General features: G+C 47.5%; 1 protein-coding gene across 4 annotated transcripts in view; it reads right to left on the bottom strand.

The window, feature by feature from the left end:
* Window positions 1-20,665, bottom strand: part of LOC135525438 (calpain-3-like) — a 48,526-nt gene extending 27,861 nt beyond the window's left edge. For 3 of the 4 annotated variants that reach the window (XM_064953067.1, XM_064953065.1, XM_064953068.1), the window contains exons 1-7: window positions 20,272-20,665; window positions 15,597-15,666; window positions 11,032-11,150; window positions 10,573-10,706; window positions 2,543-2,711; window positions 1,865-1,947; window positions 1,463-1,558 (exon numbers count right to left, since the gene is read on the bottom strand). In XM_064953067.1, the coding sequence (XP_064809139.1) occupies window positions 1,463-1,558; window positions 1,865-1,947; window positions 2,543-2,711; window positions 10,573-10,706; window positions 11,032-11,150; window positions 15,597-15,666; window positions 20,272-20,523 (923 nt within the window). In that variant the 5' untranslated portion in view covers window positions 20,524-20,665. Of the gene's footprint in view, window positions 1-1,462; window positions 1,559-1,863; window positions 1,948-2,542; window positions 2,712-10,572; window positions 10,707-11,031; window positions 11,151-15,596; window positions 15,667-20,271 lie in introns of all 4 variants that reach the window. The other variant, XM_064953066.1, reaches the window with a different exon arrangement.
* Window positions 20,666-22,912: the final 2,247 nt, after the last annotated feature.

The raw sequence follows: 22,912 nt of genomic DNA, 5'->3' as shown, positions 1-22,912 counted from the left end.
TTTGGCCTGGTATAGGTCCCAATCAGAGGCAGCTGGCAATCGTTGTCTCTGATTGAGAAACATACTTAGGTAGCCTGTGTTCCCACTATTATTTGTGGGTAGTTGTTTTCTGTTTGGTATCTGTGCCAGACAGAACTGTTTCGGTTTCGTTTGTTCACATTGTTGGTTTTTGTATTTTTCAGAGTTCTATTAAAATATTATGAACAAGTAACCACGCTGCACCTTGGTCCTCACCTTCTTCCACCCACGACAGCCGTTACAGCATAAATACTCTATAATTCATCCTATAGTTCTAATTTTATCGTGTATGTGTGAGAGCATAAATACTCTATCATTCATCATTCACCATAACCTCACCCACCCACTCTGCTCACAACGTTGACATCAGCAAACCGCTTACCCACACAATGCCACATGCGGTCTGCCATCTGCCCGGTACAGTTGAAACCGCGATTGCTCCGTGAAGAGCACACTTCTCAAGCATGCCAGTGGCCATCGAAGGATTTGCCCCCTGAAGTCGGGTGAGGATGACGAGCACTCAGATGAGCTTCCCTGATACGGTTTCTGACAGTTTGTGCAAACACAAGTGAAGAAGCCGGATGTGGAGGTCCTGAGCTGGCGTGGTTAAACGTGATCTGCGTTTGTGAGGCCAAATTTTCTAAAACGATGTTGGAAGCGGCTTATGGTAGAGTCATTCCTACAGTCAACATGCCAATTGCACGCTCCCTCAAAATTTGAGACATGGTGTTGTGTTGACAAAACTGCACATTTTAGAGTGGCCTTTTATTGTCCCCGGCACAAGGTGCACCTGTGTAATGATCGAGCTGTTTAATCAGCTTCTTGATATGCCACACCTGTCAGGAGAAATGCTCACTAAAAGGGATGTAAAGAAATTTGTGCCCAAAAATTGAGATTAATAAGCTTTTGGTGTGTATGGAACATTTCTGGGATCTTTTTATTTCAGCTCATGAAACATGGGACCAACACTTCGTTGCGTTTTATATTTTTGTTCAGTGTAAATCCTCCTGCTGCAGGATTATTTTACTCCTGCGACGAAACTGGTCAAATTAAGATCCTACACATGCACAATAATTGTAGAATTGCAGAATTGTATAAATTACATTCCAATACCTACTCTAGACTGATTGGCTGGCTGATTGGTTGCCTGATTGGCTGACTAGGTACTTAGAAGGATGAGGCAATGTATTGGGAATGTTAGCATGGACATCGGAACACAACCTGTGTCTATCACTGGTGCCAGTTAAACCAATCAGTTAATCAATCAACCAATCACCCAACCAATCAGTCAACCAACCAATCAGTCAACCAACCAATCAGTCAACCAATCAATCACCCAACCAATCAGCCAATCAGTCCAACCAATCAGTCCAACCAATCAGTCCAACCAACCAGTCCAACCAATCAGCCAATCAGTCCAACCAACCAATCAGGTTTGTCTTACTTATCACTCCAGGGCCCGTTCCACTCCACCTGACCCCAGGGGTTCCTGAGGCGCACCAGACGCACCTTCGACGCTTTGTGCTGGGACTGCTTACACAGAGGAGAAACACACACCCCGGTCCATGTAACAATGGCAACAACCACTGGCCCAGTCAGTCAGCTTCCAAAAGGCCTAGTCATCTAATCACAGCTCTGTATCTCATGGTCTATCTATCTAGTAATGTAGTGTATCTCATGGTCTATCTATCTAGTAATGTAGTGTATCTCATAGTCTATCTATCTATCTACCTACCTACCTATCTAATAATGTAGTGTATTTCATGGTCTATCTAATAATGTCATCCAATAACTCACGATAATTGGCGTAAAGTGAATCTATATGTTTCTATAGTTGTATCTCACCTCCTCGACGGCAGTCACAGAGTAGGCGTGGCCCTTCACAAGGCCAGACACAGTGCGCGTCTCAAAACGAGCAGGAACCAGGGACTGGAGAATGGAATGAACAACAAGACAGGATCACAATTCCGGATCGTCAACGGCGACATGAGGAACAGCACTGATTGGATACAGTTGATTAAACCAATGGAAGGGGACAGTTTTGAAATTGCACGTGATCATCGACGAGTTCCAACACTCAGTACATTCAAATGGGGGGGGGGGGGGGGGGGGTGTTTCCAATCCTCTTGTAATTCTACATACATTAATGGACAGGACAATGAGTAGAGGAAGCAGGAAAGACAGAAGAAGATATGTGTGGATTTGTACCCCCACCGACACGGTATCTGTGTGGATTTGTACCCCCACCGACACGGTACCTGTGTGGATTTGTACCCCCACCGACACGGTACCTGTGTGGATTTGTACCCACACCGGCACGGCACTGAGGGTGGCGGCACTAATTGCGGGCAAGACCTCCACAGACAGGCCATACAGCTTTTTTATTTACTGAAATGGCTACTTTTGTCTGTTCTGAACCGTAACTAAAGAGCGAGGCTCCCTGACGGGCTGCTGTATTTACGTGAGACTCTTCCATTACGGGTTCATGAGGTCAGGGGTCACGCGTCTAAGGTCAGAGACTCACGTCGATAGAGCAGCCCATCATAGAGCCTCTCTCCAGGGCCTTCTTCATGATCTTGTACAGCTCCTTGGGCGCCTCCTTCATCTCATAGAACTCTGTCACGCCCCCGGTGAAGTCTTCCATGGCCTCCGTGGTGTTACCGCCCTTCAGGGCCTCGTAGGAACCGTGAAGCCTGGGGAGGGGGGATGGGAGAGTGAGGGTTAGGGTCGCGGTGTTAGCCTGGGGAGGAGGGGGATGGGAGAGTGAGGGTTAGGGTCGTGGTGTTAGCCTTCAGGGCCTGGGAGAACCGTGAAGCCTGGGGAGGGGGGATGGGAGAGCGAGGGTTAGGGTCGTAGTGTTAGCCTGGGGAGGGGGATGGGAGAGTGAGGGTTAGGGTCGTAGTGTTAGCCTGGGGAGGGGGATGGGAGAGTGAGGGTTAGGGTCGTAGTGTTAGCCTGGGGAGGGGGGATGATAGAGTGAGGGTTAGGGTCGTAGTGTTAGCCTGGGGAGGGGGGATGGGAGAGTGAGGGTTAGGGTCGTAGTGTTAGCCTGGGGAGGGGGGGATGGAGGGTGAGACAGGGTGAGGGTTAGGGTCGTGGTGTTAGCCTGGGGAGGGGGGGGGATGATAGAGTGAGGGTTAGGGTCGTAGTGTTAGCCTGGACCGGAGCCTGGGGGATGGGAGGGTGAGACAGGGTGAGGGTTAGAGGTAGTGTTGAGCCTGGGGGGAGAGGGTCATGGGGAGACAGAGTGAGGGTCAGGGGGTGTTGATGATATGTTAGCCTGGGGAACAGGCATGGGAGCCTAGTGAAAATTGTATTCATTGACTGTTAGGGTTCAGTAGTGTTAGCACACAAACTGGGGAATGGGGGATGGGATAAACTGGTGAATTTGGGTTGAAGTTCAACTCCGTCTCTATATCTAGAACAGTTGGGGAGCCCCTCAAGGTTGCGTATGGGACCGATACTGTACACAAACGATTGTCAAGCCTCTGAGTGTTTTTAACAAAATATACAGATGACACCGCTGTTAGCCTCCACCCAGACCAAGCCTGATGGGAGGGTGAGGGTTAGGGTCGTGGTGTTAGCCTGGGGGAGGGGGGATGGGAGAGTGAGGGTTAGGGTCGTGGTGCTGTGCCCTTCAGCCTGGGGAGGGGGGGATGGGAGAGTGAGGGTTAGGGTCTGTAGTGTTAGCCTGGGGAGGGGGGGGATGGGAGAGTGAGGGTTAGGGTCGTGGTGTTAGCCTGGGGAGGGGGGGGATGGGAGAGTGAGGGTTAGGGTCGTAGTGTTCAGCCTGGGGAGGGGGGGATGGGAGAGGGAGGGTTAGGGTCGGGTGCTGTGCCCTTCAGCCTGGGGAGGAGGGGGATGTTCAGGGCCTTAGGAACCGTGAAGCCTGGGGGAGGAGGGGGATGGGAGAGTGAGGGTTAGGGTCGTGGTGCTGGGGAGGGGGATGGGAGAGTGAGGGTGAGCCCTTCAGGGCCTCATAGGAACCGTGAAGCCTGGGGGATGTGAGGGGAGACAGGGTGAGGGTTAGGGTCATGGTGCTGTCCTTCAGGGCCTCATAGGAACCGTGCAGCCTGGGGATGAGAGGGTGAGACAGGGGGAGGGTTAGACCAAGCCTCTCCAAGGTTTTTGACAGAGAATAAGCTACATTTAGCCAGGGTGTGCAGATAACTTTCTTGAATTAAACCTTAAGAAGGGGGATGAAATTGATTTCAGAAGGTGAAACAATTTATTTTAACAGGCAATACCTAGTGAAAGCATTTTATTCAGGACAGTGACTCATCCCACTTCACACAAAACTCAACAAAACTTGAAAGCATTTTACAGGACACTACTATCCCAACTCAAAACTCATCCTTCTAAAACGTGAAAATTGGTCAGTACTCATCCCATTCACTCAAACCTCATCCTCCGAAAACTTGAAAGGCATTTTACAGGACAGTACTCATCCCCTCCACTGAAAACAGAGTGACAGCAGCAGCCAGACAAGGGGAACTTGTCATGAAAACTTGGGTGTGATTAGTGTTCAACATCCGCCACTACCATCTCTATATCAGTACTGAACAGTCAATAAGATTCTTGCGGAGCCCTTTCTCAAGGTTGCGTCCACTTGTCACCGATACTGTACACAAACGATTGTCAAGCCTCTGACGCAGCCCACAAGTTTTTAACAAAATATACAGATGACACCGCTGTGGAGTTCCTGGGTTTCCTCTGGAACCAGACCAAGCCTGATGGGAGGAGTGAGGGTTCCAGGGTCCCTGGTGTTACTTCCTTCAGCCTGGGGATGGGAGGGATCACCAGAGATAACACTGCTACTCGTGGCTCTCTGTCGCCCACGTTCAGCCTGGGGCTTCTGGTCAGGGGGTGGGAGGTGAGGGTTAGGGTCATGGTGCTCTCGCCCCCTTACCAGGGACTCATCGGAATTCCATGCTGACCAAGCCTGATGGGAGAGTGAGGGTTAGGGTCACCTGGTCCTGGGCGCTTTAACCTCCCTTCAGGGCCATTCCTCTCTGCCTCCTTCTTTCCACTCCTCTCCTCTTTTGACCTCACCCTCTCAGGGTCCCCCCTACTCACAAGGTTTCATCTTTACTAGGATGCTGTTCCCACTCCTCACTGCAACTCCCCTCCAAGGACCAACCTTGTATCAGGAATCCAACACTTCCCACACTGAACTGGATGGTAGCCTGGGGCTATGGGGGCTCATACCTTCTCCAACCTTTCTCCTGACCAAGCCCTCCTCTCCAAGGTTTCAGGGCCTCATAGGAACCGTGAAGCCTGGGGAGGGGGATGGAGGAAACCAAGGTCCTCCAAGGTTTCAGGGCCTCATAGGAACCGTTCTAAGCCTGGGGATCTGGATAGGAGACCCAAGGTCTCCAAGGTTTCAGGGCCTCCTAGAATTCCTCCCTCCTGGATGACTTCGTCAACCATTTTGAAAAGAAGGGATAGGGCTAGGGTCCTCCACTGCCCTACCCTGGTTTCTTTCTCCTCATCTCCAGATGAAATCCGTGAAGCCTTGGACGGGGGCCCATAACCTGGAGACCCTATCCTCTCCTCTTCTCCAGACCATTTCCGGGGACCTTCTCCCTTACCTCACCTCGAAGCCTGGGGATGGGGGGAGAGTGAGAGTTAGAAAAAACCTACACTGGATGTTACCACCCTTCAGCCTGGGGAGGGGGATGGGAGCCTCCCGCCTCTCCAAGAATTTTTGATCCAAATCAGTCTTGGTTAAACCTCAAGACTAGTCATTCAACTGAACTGCTTTTAGCCAGTGGGTGCAAATAACTTTCTTGAATTTTAAACCTTCGAAAACCAAAGAGATTCCACTCTCCGAAAGGAATGAAAAACTCTCCTCGAACCACTGGTGTCCCCCATTTTACAGGACAAGTACTCATCCCATTCACTCAAAAACTCATCCTTCTAAAACCAGGTGAAAGCATTTTACAGGACAATCACCACCCCTTCACTCCCAAAACGTGAAAGCTTCTTCCTCCCGGGGAAATGCTCATCCCATCACTCAAAACTCATCCTTCTAAAACGTGAAAGCATTTTACAGGACAGTACTCATCCCATTCACACAAAACTCATCCTCCTAAAACTTGAAAGGCATTTTACAGGACAGTACTCATCCCCTCCACTGAAAACGGAGTGACAGCAGCAGCAGACAAGGGGAAAGATACTTCTTTAAAAGAAGATCAGAACAGATAGATATGGGGACTCTTTTATTGGGGCGGCAGGGTAGCCTAGTGGTTAAACCCCCAAGCTGACAAGGTACAAATCTGTCGTTCTGCCCCTGAACAGGCAGTTAACCCACTGTTCCCAGGCCGTCATTGAAAATAAGAATTTGTTCTTAACTGTTCTTGCCTAGTTAAACAAAGGTAAAATAATAATAGATATAATAATAATAGATATATAATAATCGATAGTCTGTTGGTTCCTCCAGTATAAATCATATTGCGCTTTCAACTTTAAATGTGAAAGTGCAATATTATTGTGTGTAGTTCCTGTGCTTTCATGTTTAATGTACTGTCTTTTTAAGCACATGACCAAATGAATGTCAGGGCGAGGATTAGGGGAGAGAACAGGGAGAGCAAGGTCGAGTAGTCATTGGAAAGCTGTTGTATATTTAAGCAATAAGGCCTAACGGAGTGTGGTATATGGCCAATATACCATTGCTTAGGGTTGTTCTTATGCACGACGCAACACGGAGTGCCTGGACACTGCCCATAGTCGTGGTATATTGGCCATATACCACAAACCCCAGAGTTGCCTTATTGCTGTTATAAACTGGTTACCAATGTAAATTAGAGCAGTGTAAGTAAACGTGTTGTCATACCTGTGGTATACAAACAGGCAAAGCGTCAATACAGGACTAAGATCGAATCCTACTACATGGGCTCTGATGCTCGTTGGATGTGGCAGTACTTGTAAACTATTACAGACTACAAAGGGAAGCAAAGCCACGAGCTGCCCAGTGACATGAACCTACCAGACGAGCTAAATTACTTCTATGCTTGCTTCGAGGCAAGCAACACTGAAGCATGCATGAGAGCATCAGCTGTTCCGGATGACTGTGTGATCACGCTCTCCATAGCCGATGTGAGTAAGACCTTTAAACATTGACAAGGCCGCAGGGCCAAACAGATTACCAGGACGTGTACTCCGAGCATGCGCTGACCAACTGGCAAGTGTCTCCACTGACATTTTATTACGAGTGGATTATCCACTCGCCAACTAATTCTCACCAAGCACCCGGATCTGTAGCCCCTGTATCGGTGTCTCCTCTTCGTGAGAATGACGGGGCTTTGTGTCTGGTCCGGGAGGAGACGTAAATCTTTCCCTCCAATTGTTTAAATAAAAGGTCTGCGTCCAGTCCGGTGATAAGTTGCTGTTTCCGATGTCCAAAATCTATTTTCTGTCATAAGAGACGGTGGCAGAAATATTACGTAAAATAAAAAGTTTACAAACAAAACGGAAAAAAAACTGAATAGCACGATTGGTTAGGAGCCCGTAAAACAGTAACAGCCTCCAGTGCCAATTACACTGAGTGGGTTACACTGAGTGGGTCAGTTATCCTGCTTTTGTGGAGAAACCACTGAGTGGGTTAAACTGAGTGGGTTACACAGAGTGGGTGACACTGAGTGGGTTACACTGAGTGGGTCAGTTATCCTGCTTTTGTGGAGAAACCACTGAGTGGGTTACACTGGGTGGGTCAGTTATCCTGCTTTTGTGGAGAAACCACTGAGTGGGTTACACTGAGTGGGTCAGTTATCCTGCTTTTGTGGAGAAACCACTGAGTGGGTTACACTGAGTGGGTTACACAGAGTGGGTCAGTTATCCTGCTTTTGTGGAGAAACCACTGAGTGGGTTACACTGAGTGGGTTACACTGAGTGGGTCAGTTTATCCTGCAGTTTCCTGCTTTTGTGTCGAATCCACTGCGCTGTTTCAGGCGTAACGTTTACGGTCATGTTGCAGCCGTGTGTAGGAGGGAGATTCCAAAATGTGGGAAGTGTGCAGGAGGTCATGGGACAGAGGATTGTGCCCTTTCTGTGGATAAAGTTGTGTGAGTCAACTGTAGGGGTGCCAGTGTTGCTGGGGATTGGAAGTGTCTGGTGGGAGAGAGGCAGGTTGAGGTGGCTAGAATCAGAGTAGTGCAGAAGGTGTCATGCTGAGGCAGTGAAGAAAGTAGTCTATATCTAGCGTATAGACTTCTACAGTATATAGATTTCATTTCCCTTATTCATCTAGACTTGGCACAGAGTTAGGGGTACGTACTTTGCATAGAGTTAGGGGGGCACGTACTATAGAGTTAGGGGGTACGCTTTGGCATAGAGTTAGGGGTACGCACTTGGCATAGAGTTAGGGGTACGCACTTGGCATAGAGTTAGGGGTACGTACTTGGCATAGAGTTAGGGGTACGTACTTGGCATAGAGTTAGGGCTACGTACTTGGCATAGAGTTAGGGCTACGTACTTGGCATAGAGTTAGGGCTACGTACTTGGCATAGAGTTAGGGGTACGTACTTGGCATAGAGTTAGGGCATAGATAGAGTTAGGGGTACGTACTTGGCATAGAGTTAGGGGTACGTATAGAGTTAGGGGTACGTACTTGGCATAGAGTTAGGGGTACGTACTTGGCATAGAGTTAGGGGTACGTACTTGGCATAGAGTTAGGGGTACGTACTTGGCATAGAGTTAGGGGTACGTACTTGGCATAGAGTTAGGGGTACGTACTTGGCATAGAGTTAGGGGTACGTACTTGGCATAGAGTTAGGGGTACGTACTTGGCATAGAGTTAGGGGTACGTATTTGGCATTTAGGGGTACGTACTTGGCATAGAGTTAGGGGTACATATTGGCATAGAGTTAGGGGTACGTTTGGCATAGAGTTAGGGGTCGTACGTAGAGTTGGCATAGAGTTAGGGGTACGTTAGGGGTCGTACTTGGCATAGAGTTAGGGGTCGTATTTAGTATAGAGTTAGGGGTACGTACTTGGCATAGAGTTAGGGGTCGTATTTAGTATAGAGTTAGGGGTACGTACTTGGCATAGAGTTAGGGGTATGTACTTGGCATAGAGTTAGGGGTACGTACTTGGCATAGAGTTAGGGGTTACGTGTACTTGGCATAGAGTTAGTTTAGGGGTACATGTTTGGCATAGAGTTAGGGGTACGTACTTGGCATAGAGTTAGGGGTACGTACTTGGCATAGAGTTAGGGGTACGTGTTTGGCATAGAGTTAGGGTACGTACTTGGCATAGAGTTAGGGGTACGTACTTGGCATAGAGTTAGGGGTACGTACTTGGCATAGAGTTAGGGGTATAGTTAGGGGTCATTGGTTGGCATAGAGTTAGGGGTACGTACTTGGCATAGAGTTAGGGGTACGTACTTGGCATAGAGTTAGGGGTACGTACTTGGCATAGAGTTAGGGGTAGTGGCATAGAGTTAGGGGTACGTGTTTGGCATAGAGTTAGGGGTACGGCATATTTGGCATAGAGTTAGGGGTACGTACTTGGGCATAGAGTTAGGGGGTACGTGCTTGGCATAGAGTTAGGGGTACATACTTGGCATAGAGTTAGGGGTACGTACTTGGCGTAGAGTTAGGGGTACGTACTTGGTATAGAGTTAGGGGTACGTACTTGGTATAGAGTTAGGGGTACGTGTTTGGCATAGAGTTAGAGGCATTAGGGGTACGTACTTGGCATAGAGTTAGGGTACGTACTTGGCATAGAGTTAGGGGTACGTACTTGGCATAGAGTTAGGCATAGAGTTAGGGGTACGTACTTGGCATAGAGTTAGGGGTCGTACGTATAGAGTTGGCATACTTGAGTTAGAGTTAGGGTACGTACTTGGCGTAGAGTTACTTGGGAGTTACGTACTTGGCATAGAGTTAGGGGTACGTACTTGGCGTAGAGTTAGGGGTACGTACTTGGTATAGAGTTAGGGGTACGTGTTTGGCATAGAGTTAGGGGTACGTACTTGGCATAGAGTTAGGGGTCGTATTTAGTATAGAGTTAGGGGTACGTACTTGGCGTAGAGTTAGGGGTACGTACTTGGTATAGAGTTAGGGGTACGTGTTTGGCATAGAGTTAGGGGTACGTACTTGGCATAGAGTTAGGGGTAGTATTTGGCATAGAGTTAGGGGTACGTACTTGGTATAGAGTTAGGGGTACGTGTTTGGCATAGAGTTAGGGGTACGTACTTGGCATAGAGTTAGGGGTCGTACTTGGCATAGAGTTAGGGGTACGTTAGGGTACGTTTGGCATAGAGTTAGGGGTACGTACTTGGCATAGAGTTAGGGGTACGTGTTTGGCATAGAGTTAGGGCTACGTTACTTGGCATAGAGTTAGGGGTACGTATTTGGCATAGAGTTAGGGGTACGTACTTGGCATAGAGTTAGGGGTACGTGTTTGGCATAGAGTTAGGGGTACGTACTTGGCATAGAGTTAGGGGTACGTACTTGGCATAGAGTTAGGGGTACGTACTTGGCATAGAGTTAGGGGTACGTACTTGGCTTAGAGTTAGGGGTACGTACTTGGTATAGAGTTAGGGGTACGTACTTGGCGTAGGCCTTCTCCAGCAGGGCGCTCCAGAACTCGTTCCTCTCAGCAGACTTGGTGAACACCAGCTGGTTGTTGAAGGTGGGGATGCGGTCGTCAATGACAACGTCAACCCAGTCGCCATAGCGCCAGAACTTGGTGGAGGAAAAGATGTGCCATGCAGGAAAAGACACGGTTGAAGACATTTGACAGGAGTTGATAATGTATTGTAATCAGGGTCTGGGGGGGGGTTGATTTCAGTTCAATTCAGTCAAGCACACCCGGAATGCCTATCCCACTTTTGAGGAAATTCAATTTCAGTTCCATATGTCAGTGTACTTCCTGAACTCACTGACTTGAAATGGAATTGAGCCCTTCCCTGATTACAATACAACATAGAAATAGTCTACGGTTTGTAAAATGCGTTATTGTTTCTAGTTATCTAATAATGAGGGTTGTTTTGATTGGTGAGTTTCTGACCTGGAAGTGGAAGATTCCTCCATATCCCTCGGAGTAGCTCTGATCCTGAGGTACGACCCGGTAGAGAAGCTTCTCATTCAGAGTCAGACAGGCTATAGCAGCCAGCAGCCAGCAGTCACCTTTGGAAAAACGCAGTGAGACACACACCAATAACATAGTTGTGCATTTGTATAACAACAACACTGTGATGTGAATCTAAAAATACCGATACAATATTTTCAGCCAGCAGTCACCCACAGACACACACACACACACACACACACACACACACACACACACACACACACACACACACACACACCATCATCATCACGCACTTACACACAATGATCACAGTCAATGAAGACAGTCAACAACACAGTCAATGATTCTTGTAAAATGTACACAGCATGTAAAATCATTGTTCTCTGAAGCCATTACAGTTGATTGGAGTTAATGGACGAGAGCTGTCATTTTTCCCCCTTATTGTTTGACTATTGAGTAGTGGCCATCATCCCATTGGTTGTCAGTGGCCACCATCCCATTGGTTGTCAGTGGCCACCATCCCATTGGTTGTCAGTGACCATCATCCCATTGGTTGTCAGTGGCCATCATTCCATTGGTTGTCATTGGCCATCATCCCATTGGTTGTCAGTGGCCATCATTCCATTGGTTGTCAGTGGCCATCATTCCATTGGTTGTCAGTGGCCATCATTCCATTGGTTGTCAGTGGCCATCATTCCATTGGTTGTCAGTGGCCATCATTCCATTGGTTGTCAGTGGCCACCATTCCATTGGTTGTCAGTGACCACCATCCCATTGGTTGTCATTGGCCATCATCCCATTGGTTGTCAGTGGCCATCATCCCATTGGTTGTCAGTGGCCACCATCCCATTGGTTGTCAGTGGCCACCATCCCATTGGTTGTCAGTGGCCACCATCCCATTGGTTGTCAGTGGCCACCATCCCATTGGTTGTCAGTGGCCATCATCCCATTGGTTGTCATTGGCCATCATCCCATTGGTTGTCTCCAGATGTGACTTGATATCTGAATAATACTAATATTATATAATATTATATTTATAATATTTCCTCTGATATCTTTGTGTTGTTGAGGAAAAGTCTCCCTCCTGACCTCAGTGTTTTCTGGTTGTCCCTCAGTGTTTGCTGGCTGTCCCTCAGTGTTTGCTGGCTGTCCCTCCACCCCGGTGTGGAGGATGTGCCCAGTCAGGGAGTTAACTGACATTGTTCAACAGTTTTGAGCATTTAGAATATTTTGGTCCCAGCCTGCATGGATCTTTGTTCCCCAGGATGGACGAACAGCTCAACAATGAGAAGTGCTGCTAGCTGGAATCTCTTCCATAGAGCCAGTACAATATAGAGAGGCCCCTGGTAGAGAGGTGGAGAGGCCCCTGGTAGAGAGGTGGAGAGGCCCCGGGTAGAGAGGTGAGGAGTCCCATGGTAGAGAGGTGGAGAGGCCCCTGGTAGAGAGGTGGAGAGGCCCCTGGTAGAGAGGTGAAGAGGCCCCTGGTAGAGAGGTGGAGATGCCCCTGGTAGAGAGGTGGAGAGGCCCCTGGTAGAGAGGTGGAGAGGCCCCTGGTAGAGAGGTGAAGAGGCCCCTGGTAGAGAGGTGGAGAGGCCCCTGGTAGAGAGGTGAAGAGGCCCCTGGTAGAGAGGTGGAGAGGCCCCTGGTAGAGAGGTGGAGAGGCCCCTGGTAGAGAGGTGGAGAGGCCCCTGGTAGAGAGGTGGAGAGGCCCCTGGTAGAGAGGTGAAGAGGCCCCTGGTAGAGAGGTGGAGAGGCCCCGGGTAGAGAGGTGAAGAGGCCCCTGGTAGAGAGGTGGAGAGGCCCCTGGTAGAGAGGTGGAGAGGCCCCTGGTAGAGAGGTGAAGAGGCCCCTGGTAGAGAGGTGGAGAGGCCCCTGGTAGAGAGGTGGAGAGGCCCCGGGTAGAGAGGTGAGGAGTCCCCTGGTAGAGAGGTGGAGAGGCCCCTGGTAGAGAGGTGGAGAGGCCCCTGGTAGAGAGGTGGAGAGGCCCCTGGTAGAGAGGTGAAGAGGCCCCTGGTAGAGAGGTGAAGAGGCCCCTGGTAGAGAGGTGAAGAGGCCCCTGGTAGAGAGGTGAAGAGGCCCCTGGTAGAGAGGTGAAGAGGCCCCTGGTAGAGAGGTGAAGAGGCCCCTGGTAGAGAGGTGAAGAGGCCCCTGGTAGAGAGGTGGAGAGGCCCCTGGTAGAGAGGTGAAGAGGCCCCTGGTAGAGAGGTGGAGAGGCCCCTGGTAGAGAGGTGAAGAGGCCCCTGGTAGAGAGGTGGAGAGGCCCCTGGTAGAGAGGTGGAGAGGCCGGTTATGAGGCTCGCAGGGGGAGAGATTAGATGTTTTCTCCCTTGAAGGGACGGGTTACCAGGGCTATAGTGGGACAGGTTACCAGGGCTATAGTGGGACAGGTTACCAGGGCTATAATGGGACAGGTTACCAGGGCTATAATGGGACAGGTTACCAGGGCTATAATGGGACAGGTTACCAGGGCTATAATGGGACAGGTTACCAGGGCTATAATGGGACAGGTTACCATACATAATACATCACACCTGACCTCTCCTCACCATAAGCATCCACAGGCGTAGCAACAACAGAGGATAAAGGGGACCTGTCCCACACAAATATTCAAAGCACTCAACTCAACTGTCCAAAGTTAACAGCAAACTAGCAAGAGAAGAGACAATCGTGTTGGGGTCAGTGTAGTGTAGTGTTGGGGTCAGTGTAGTGTAGTGTTGGGGTCAGTGTAGTGCTGGGGTCAGTGTAGTGTAGTGTTGGGGTCAGTGTAGTGTTGGGGTCAGTGTAGTGTAGTGTTGGGGTCAGTGTAGTGTAGTGTTGGGGTCAGTGTAGTGCAGTGTTGGGGTCAGTGTAGTGTAGTGTTGGGGTCAGTGTAGTGTAGTGTTGGGGTCAGTGTAGTGTAGTGTTGGGGTCAGTGTAGTGTAGTGTTGGGGTCAGTGTAGTGTAGTGTTGGGGTCAGTGTAGTGTAGTGTTGGGGTCAGTGTAGTGTAGTATTGGGGTCAGTGTAGTGTTGGGGTCAGTGTAGTGTAGTGTTGGGGTCAGTGTAGTGTTGGGGTCAGTGTAGTGTAGGGGTCAGTGTAGTGTTGGGGTCAGTGTAGTGTAGTGTTGGGGTCAGTGTAGTGTAGTGTTGGGGTCAGTGTAGTATAGTGTTGGGGTCAGTGTAGTGTAGTATTGGGGTCAGTGTAGTGTTGGGGTCAGTGTAGTGTTGGGGTCAGTGTAGTGTAGTGTTGGGGTCAGTGTAGTGTTGGGGTCAGTGTAGTGTAGGGGTCAGTGTAGTGTTGGGGTCAGTGTAGTGTAGGGGTCAGTGTAGTGTAGTGTTGGAGTCAGTGTAGTGTAGTGTTGGAGTCAGTGTAGTGTAGTTTTGGGGTCAGTGTAGTGTAGTGTTGGGGTCAGTGTAGTGTAGTGTTGGGGTCAGTGTAGTGTAGTGTTGGGGTCAGTGTAGTGTTGGGGTCAGTGTAGTGTAGTGTTGGGGTCAGTGTAGTGTAGTGTTGGGGTCAGTGTAGTGTAGTGTTGGGGTCAGTGTAGTGTAGTGTTGGGGTCAGTGTAGTGTAGTGTTGGGGTCAGTGTAGTGTAGTGTTGGGGTCAGTGTAGTGTAGTGTTGGGGTCAGTGTAGTGTAGTGTTGGGGTCAGTGTAGTATAGTGTTGGGGTCAGTGTAGTGTAGTATTGGGGTCAGTGTAGTATTGGGGTCAGTGTAGTGTTGGGGTCAGTGTAGTGTAGTGTTGGGGTCAGTGTAGTGTAGGGGTCAGTGTAGTGTTGGGGTCAGTGTAGTGTAGTGTTGGGGTCAGTGTAGTGTAGTGTTGGGGTCAGTGTAGTGTAGTGTTGGGGTCAGTGTAGTGTTGGGGTCAGTGTAGTGTTGGGGTCAGTGTAGTGTTGGGGTCAGTGCAGTGTAGTGTTGGGGTCAGTGTAGTGTTGGGGTCAGTGTAGTGTAGTGGTGGGGTCAGTGCAGTGTAGTGTTGGGGTCAGTGTAGTGTAGTGTTGGGGTCAGTGTAGTGTTGGGGTCAGTGTAGTGTAGTGTTGGGGTCAGTGTAGTGTAGTGTTGGGGTCAGTGTAGTGTTGGAGTCAGTGTAGTGTAGTGTTGGAGTCAGTGTAGTGTTGGGGTCAGTGTAGTGTAGTGTTGGGGTCAGTGTAGTGTAGTGTTGGGGTCAGTGTAGTGTAGTGTTGGGGTCAGTGTAGTGTTGGGGTCAGTGTAGTGTAGTGTTGGGGTCAGTGTAGTGTTGGGGTCAGTGTAGTGTTGGGGTCAGTGTAGTGTAGTGTTGGGGTCAGTGTAGTGTAGTGTTGGGGTCAGTGTAGTGTAGTGTTGGGGTCAGTGTAGTGTAGTGTTGGGGTCAGTGTAGTGTAGTGTTGGGGTCAGTGTAGTGTAGTGTTGGGGTCAGTGTAGTGTAGTGTTGGGGTCAGTGTAGTGTAGTGTTGGGGTCAGTGTAGTGTGGTGTTGGGGTCAGTGCAGTGTGGTGTTGGGGTCAGTGTAGTGTAGTGTTGGGGTCAGTGTAGTGTAGTGTTGGGGTCAGTGTAGTGTTGGGGTCAGTGTAGTGTAGTTATTATTTACCAAGGTCTCCTTGGCAAATGTCTGTCCTGCTGGCTCCGCCCACAATGAACTGAGGGTTCTCACAGATCTCCTGAAACAGACAGAAACAGACAGACATGTGGATTAGCTGACTGGGAGGATATGTATTGAAGACACAGACAGACATGTGGATTAGCTGACTGGGAGGATACATATTGAAGACACAGACACAGACAGACATGTGGATTAGCTGACTGGGAGGATATATATTGAAGACACAGACACAGACATGTGGATTAGCTGACTGGGAGGATACATATTGAAGACACAGACACAGACAGACATGTGGATTAGCTGACTGGGAGGATATATATTGAAGACACAGACAGACATGTGGATTAGCTGACTGGGAGGATATATATTGAAGACACAGACACAGACAGACATGTGGATTAGCTGACTGGGAGGATATATATTGAAGACACAGACACAGACAGACATGTGGATTAGCTGACTGGGAGGATATATATTGAAGACACAGACAGACATGTGGATTAGCTGACTGGGAGGATATATATTGAAGATACAGACACAGACAGACATGTGGATTAGCTGACTGGGAGGATACATATTGAAGACACAGACACAGACAGACATGTGGATTAGCTGACTGGGAGGATATATATTGAAGACACAGACAGACATGTGGATTAGCTGACTGGGAGGATATATATTGAAGACACAGACAGACATGTGGATTAGCTGACTGGGAGGATATATATTGAAGACACAGAAACAGACAGACATGTGGATTAGCTGACTGGGAGGATATATATTGAAGACACAGACAGACATGTGGATTAGCTGACTGGGAGGATATATATTGAAGACACAGACACAGACAGACATGTGGATTAGCTGACTGGGAGGATATATATTGAAGACACAGACAGACATGTGGATTAGCTGACTGGGAGGATACAGTTGAAGTCAGAAGTTAACATACACTTAGGTTGGAGTCATTAAAACTCATTATTCAACCACTCTACAAAATTATTGTTAACAAACTACAGTTTTAGCAAGTCGGTTAGGACATCTACTTTGTGCATGACAAGTAATTTTTCCAACAATTGTTTACAGACAGATTATTTAACTTATAATTCATTGTATCACAATTCCAGTGGGTCAGAAGTTTACATACACTAAGTTGACTGTGCCTTTGAACAGCTTGGAAAAATCCAGAAAATTATGTCATGGCTTTAGAAGCTTCTGATAGGCTAATTGACAACATTTGAGTCAATTGGAGGTGTACCTGTGAATGTATTTCGAGGCCTACCTTCAAACTCAGTGCCTCTTTGCTTGACATCATGGGAAAATCAAAATAAATCAGCCAAGACCTCAGAAAAATAATTGTAGACCTCCACAAGTCTGGTTCATCATTGGGAGCAATTTCCAAACGCCTGAAGGTACCACCTTCATCTGTACAAACAATAGTACGCAAGTATAAGCACCATGGGACCACGCAGCCGTCATACCGCTCAGGAAGGAGACGCGTTCTGTCTCCGAGAGATGAATGTATTTTGGTGTGAAAAGTGCAACTCAATCCCAGAACAACAGCAAAGGACCTTGTGAAGATGCTGGAGGAAACAGGTGCAAAAGCATCTATATCCACAGTAAAACGAGTCCTATATCGACATAACCTGAAAGGCCACTCAGCAAGGAAGAAGACACTGCTCCAAAACCCCCATTAAAAAAAGCCAGACTACAGTTTGCAACTGCACATGGGGACAAAGATCGTACTTTTTGGAGAAATGTCCTCTGGTCTGAGGAAACAAAAATAGAACTGTTTGGCCATAATGACCATCGTTATGTTTGGAGGAAAAAGGGGGAGGCTTGCAAGTCAAAGAACACCATCCCAAACATGAAGCACAGGGGTGGCAGCATCATGTTGTGGGGGTGCTTTGCTGCAGGAGGGACTGGTGCACTTCACAAAATAGATGGCATCATGAGGGAAGAAAATTATGTGGATATATTGAAGCAACATCTGAAGACATCAGTCAGGAAGTTAAAGCTTGGTCTCAAATGTCTTCCAAATGGACAATGACCCCAAGTATACTTCCAAAGTTGTGGCAAAATGGCTTAATGACAAAGTCAAGGTATTGGAGTGGCCATCACAAAGCCCTGATCTCAATCCTATAGAAAATTTGTGGGCAGAACTGAAACAGCGTGTGTGAGGAAGGAGGCCGACAAACCTGACTCAATTACACCAGCTCTGTAAGGAGGAATGGGCCAAAATTCACCCAACTTATTGTGGGAAGCTTGTGGAAGGCTACCCAAAACATAAAAGCTTAAATAAATCATTCATTATTCTGTCATTTCACATTCTTAAAATAAAGCGGTGATCCTAAATGACTTAAAACAGGGATTTTTTTTTTTTTACAAGGATTAAATGTCAGCAATTGTGGAAAAACTGAGTCTAAATGTATTTGGCTAAAGGTGTATGTAAACTTTCTGTCTTCAACTGTATATCTGTCACTTTAGGTTTGCATGTATTCTAAACTAGTTCACTGCTGTGAAATAGTGGCCCATTACAGTGAATAACACTGTAACAGCAACAGTGTGGAGCTGATGAAGCACTTTCATTGTTTGGAAACAGAAGGAAAGTACCGGCTAACACTATGCCAATACTCACATAGAAACACAGACACGTGGATTAGTTAACATGTGACCTAGCTGGGTGGTTCCTGCTCTGAATGCTGATTGGGCTGACAGCTGTGGTATATCGGAGTGTATACCACGGGTATGACAAAATATTCATTTTTTTTGCTGCTCTAATTACGTTGATAACCAATTTATAACAGCAATGAGGCACCTCGGGGGGGTTGTGGTATACGGCCAATATACCACGGCTAATGGCTGTGTCCAGGCACTCTGTGTTGCGTCGTGCATAAGAACAGCCTTATTGCTTAAATATTCTATACTGAACAAAAAATAAAACCGCAACATACAACAATTTCAATGATTTTACTGAGTTACAGTTCATATGAAGAAATGAGTCAACTGAAATAAATTCATTAGGCCCTAATCTATGGATTTCACATGACTGGGCAGGGGAGGGCAAAGGCCCACCCACTTGGTCCCTGGTTCGAGCCCAGGTTGGGGCGAGGAGAGGGACGAAAGCTGTACTGTTACACATGCAGACTCAATTAGCCAACTAGCTTCTCTCGGTTTGATGCCGCCAAGACAGGTACTAGTAATCCTAAACTCAGCAAAAAAAGAAACGTCCTCTCACTGTCAACTGCGTTTATTTTCAGCAAACTTAACATGTGTAAATATTTGTATGAACATAACAAGATTCAACAACTGAGATGTAAACCACAGACATGTGACGAACAGAAATGGAATAACGTGTCCCTGAACAAAGGGGGGGTCAAAATCAAAAGTAACAGTCAGTATCTGGTGTGGCCACCAGCTGCATTAAGTACTGCAGTGCATCTCCTCCTCATAGACTGCACCAGATTTGTCAGTTCTTGCTGTGAGATGTTACCCCACTCTTCCACCAAGGCACCTGCAAGTTCCTGGATATTTCTGGGGGGAATGGCCCTAGACAATGGCCCTAGCCAATGGCCCTAGACAATGCCAGGAACATTGTGGATTATTTCACAGAAACTGGACTTGGGCACATAGTGTGCTTTTGATTTAGCGTATTTTGCCAAATAAGCAGAAATTCACTACAGTAACTGTTATTAAATGTCCTTTTTACGTTGTACTGTATCCGACCAGTAACCCCAAAACCGCAGTACATGCTGAACAGTGGGTTTGGTGAACTGTTACTCCCCTATACCCGTGCATTACCTTGAATAGTTTTGTTAAACCAACCAACGTCACATCCTGCCACATTCAGCTTTTTCTAACCTAAAGCCGATGTAACCCCATGCTAATCACGTCAAAGTAAATCCGCATCCAGGCAATAAGGTACACAGTCCACTTCAGAGACGTCGGACCTGTTGCCATCTGTTTTACATTAACCATATGATTCAGAACCATTTCTAACCATTCTATAACCATATGATTCAGAACCATTTCTAACCAAATGATTCAGAACCATTTCTAACCATATGATTCAGAACCATTTCTAACCATATGATTCAGAACCATTTCTAACCATTCTATAACCATATGATTCAGAACCATTTCTAACCATATGATTCAGAACCATTTCTAACCATTCTATAACCATATGATTCAGAACCATTTCTAACCATATGATTCAGAACCATTTCTAACCATATGATTCAGAACCATTTCTAACCATTCTATAACCATATGATTCAGAACCATTTCTAACCATATGATTCAGAACCATTTCTAACCATATGATTCAGAACCATTTCTAACCATATGATTCAGAACCATTTCAGAACCATTTCTAACCATTCTATAACCATATGATTCAGAACCATTTCTAGCCATACATCTTCCTCTCCTGTATGCCCCCCCCCCTCTCCTACCTTGGGTCTCCTCCAGATCCCCCCCCCCTCCTCTCCTACCTTGGGTCTCCTCCAGATCCACCCCACTCCCCCCCTCCTCTCCTACCTTGGGTCTCCTCCAGATACACCCCATTCCCCCCCCCCTCCTCTCCTACCTTGGGTCTCCTCCAGATCCACCCCCCTCCCTCCTACCTTGGGTCTCCTCCAGATCCACCCCCCCCCCCTACCTTGGGTCTCCTCCAGACGATGTTCTTGACCTTGTTGGACTTGTGTCCCAGCTCCCTGTAGCCCAGAGACTCCACGGAGGCTGGGAAGGTGTCATCCTCAAACAGGCTCTTCTTGGCGAGGCACTCTTGTCTGAGTGCGGTAAAGTCCTGTCCGCTGAAGCGCAGGGGCTTGCTGAGGGATCCTTCTCCATCTCTTCTCTCTCTCTCCCGGATCAGCCGGTCACAGAAGAAGCCGGACGGTGTATAGGGCATTCTGGATTATTATTTTTTAAACTGCTGGCTTTTGCCACTTCCACTAAAGTCTTTACAAGCCTAAAAAGCTAAGCTCTGATTGGCTGTGTCGTTGTATGACGTCCCCCTCTCTCTTGGTCATAGAGTAGACTCTAAAAGGCATGTCGGGGCGAACAAGACTCCACGTGCATTCACATTCACCTGCATGAACGCACACACACACACACTGACACACATACACACACACACACACACAGACACACACACACATACTGACACACATACTGACACACACACACACACACACACACACACACACTGACACACACACTGACACACACACACACACACACACTGACACACATACTGACACATGCGCTCACATGCAGACACACACACACACTGACGCACGCAGGCACGCACGCACGCACGCACGCACACACACGCTCAAGGTCTCTCACACACAAACACACACACACCCTGACACACATCCGGTCACATGCAGACACACACACACACACACACACACACACACACACACACACACACACACACTGATGCACGCACACACACACACTCTCACACACACAAAAATGTTGTCTATTTGTTGCATTCCCATTGGTCCCCGAACAATGCCGCCCAACGTTCCTTAGCAGTGGTCATTTCAGTGGTGTTATTGTGTTGCCACACAAAGGGGTGGGGTGGGGGGTACCGGGCCGCGCCACCGCCCATGTAAACAGTGGTCAGTAGATGGTCTGCCTCTGCAGAAGGCATTCAGTCCATTTAGCCCTATTCCATTCTCTCCATGGAGCTCAGTATACAGCGGTCTCAGCACATCTCCACTACGGCAGCAGGCCGAGCTCTCTCTGTGGTAAACTAGCTAGCGCTGTGAGGGGGAACTCCCACCACCCCTTTAATCAGGTACGTTTTAATCAAGGGGACACACCCGAATGATATACACAGAGACCTTAGGTTCTACATGCGCAAAGCATAGTTCTGGAGATATTGAGCGTCAAAAAAATGATTTTCACATCCCAGATTTCAGAATAATTTTTTGAAGTGGATTCTTCTTTCATAACTCAGTAAGGAACCTCAAAGGCCCCCAAATGTACAGACTATCAACATCCTGAGACATTTTGTATTTTAGTTTTATTAGTATTCACAGATAGATGGAACCCTATGGCTCTGAAATGTCCATCCATGTTCAGCCATGAGGTTCAACCTGGAACAGAACGGTACCATGAATTGAATAGAAAAGGACAGACATTTAATGATTTAAATAAAGAGAATTACTCTTCCTTTCTAATCACGTCATCGAATATATTAATTCATGTTCGTCACACATTTGTTAAAGCGATAGTTCCCTAAAATTACAAATACACTATATCCTATGGATAATTAGCATCTGTCGGCTCCTCTCCTTTTTCGTTCGGCGGTCGACGGCTTTCTAGCCATTTGCCGCTCCATTTTTCATGTATCCATCTGTTTTGTCTTGTTCATTCCCCTAAATAAAGTGTGCGCCTGTTCTCAAATCTCCATCACCTTCGCTACCAGTACGCACACAGCTGACAGCATCAAATCTCCATCACCTTCGCTACCAGTACGCACACAGCTGACAGCATCAAATCTCCATCACCTGACTTCGCTACCAGTACGCACACAGCTGACAGCATCAAATCTCCATCACCTTCGCTACCAGTACGCACACAGCTGACAGCATCAAATCTCCATCACCTTCGCTACCAGTACGCACACAGCTGACAGCATCAAATCTCCATCACCTTCGCTACCAGTACGCACACAGCTGACAGCATCAAATCTCCATCACCTTCGCTACCAGTACGCACACAGCTGACAGCATCATTGCTAAAGCTTTATTCTGGATGAGTAAACTAATATTATTTTTTTTCCTGGTCTCTGACACCCAAAGTAACTAAACTACTTGCTAGTTATCAATAAAATGTGTTAAGTTTTTAAAAAATTGTAAAATACTCCTCCCATGAACAAGACAAACAACCATGCCTCTCCTAAGGGCCTTAAACATACTTTAATATTTTTTATTTATCTGTATTTATTTGTTTTTAACCATAAAGAACTTAAAAAATAAAACGGTGAAAAAAGGACTTGAGACTTGAGGTTCATTGTATAGTTTTGAGATAATTCGTATTTTTCAAGTCCCAGATGTCAGAATTGTTTTGTGATGTCTTTCTCTTTTCATGACTCAATAAGTAAATCAACCTTACATACAGTTATTTTTGATTGTGTCACGGATTCCTCCGGAACTTTCATTGCGCACAGGCGGCCCCTATTCCCAGCGATTGGTAATTGTATGAGTGTGCAACTTGGTTCAGCGTTGATGCGAGAGGGTAGCCTAGTGGTTAGAGTGTTGGACTAGTAACCGAAAGGTTGC

Source organism: Oncorhynchus masou, chromosome 32, assembly GCF_036934945.1.
Source record: "Oncorhynchus masou masou isolate Uvic2021 chromosome 32, UVic_Omas_1.1, whole genome shotgun sequence".
Lineage (NCBI taxonomy): Eukaryota > Metazoa > Chordata > Actinopteri > Salmoniformes > Salmonidae > Oncorhynchus > Oncorhynchus masou.
Note: the sequence above shows the minus strand (reverse complement) of the source record. Positions and strands in the feature narration are given on the sequence as shown.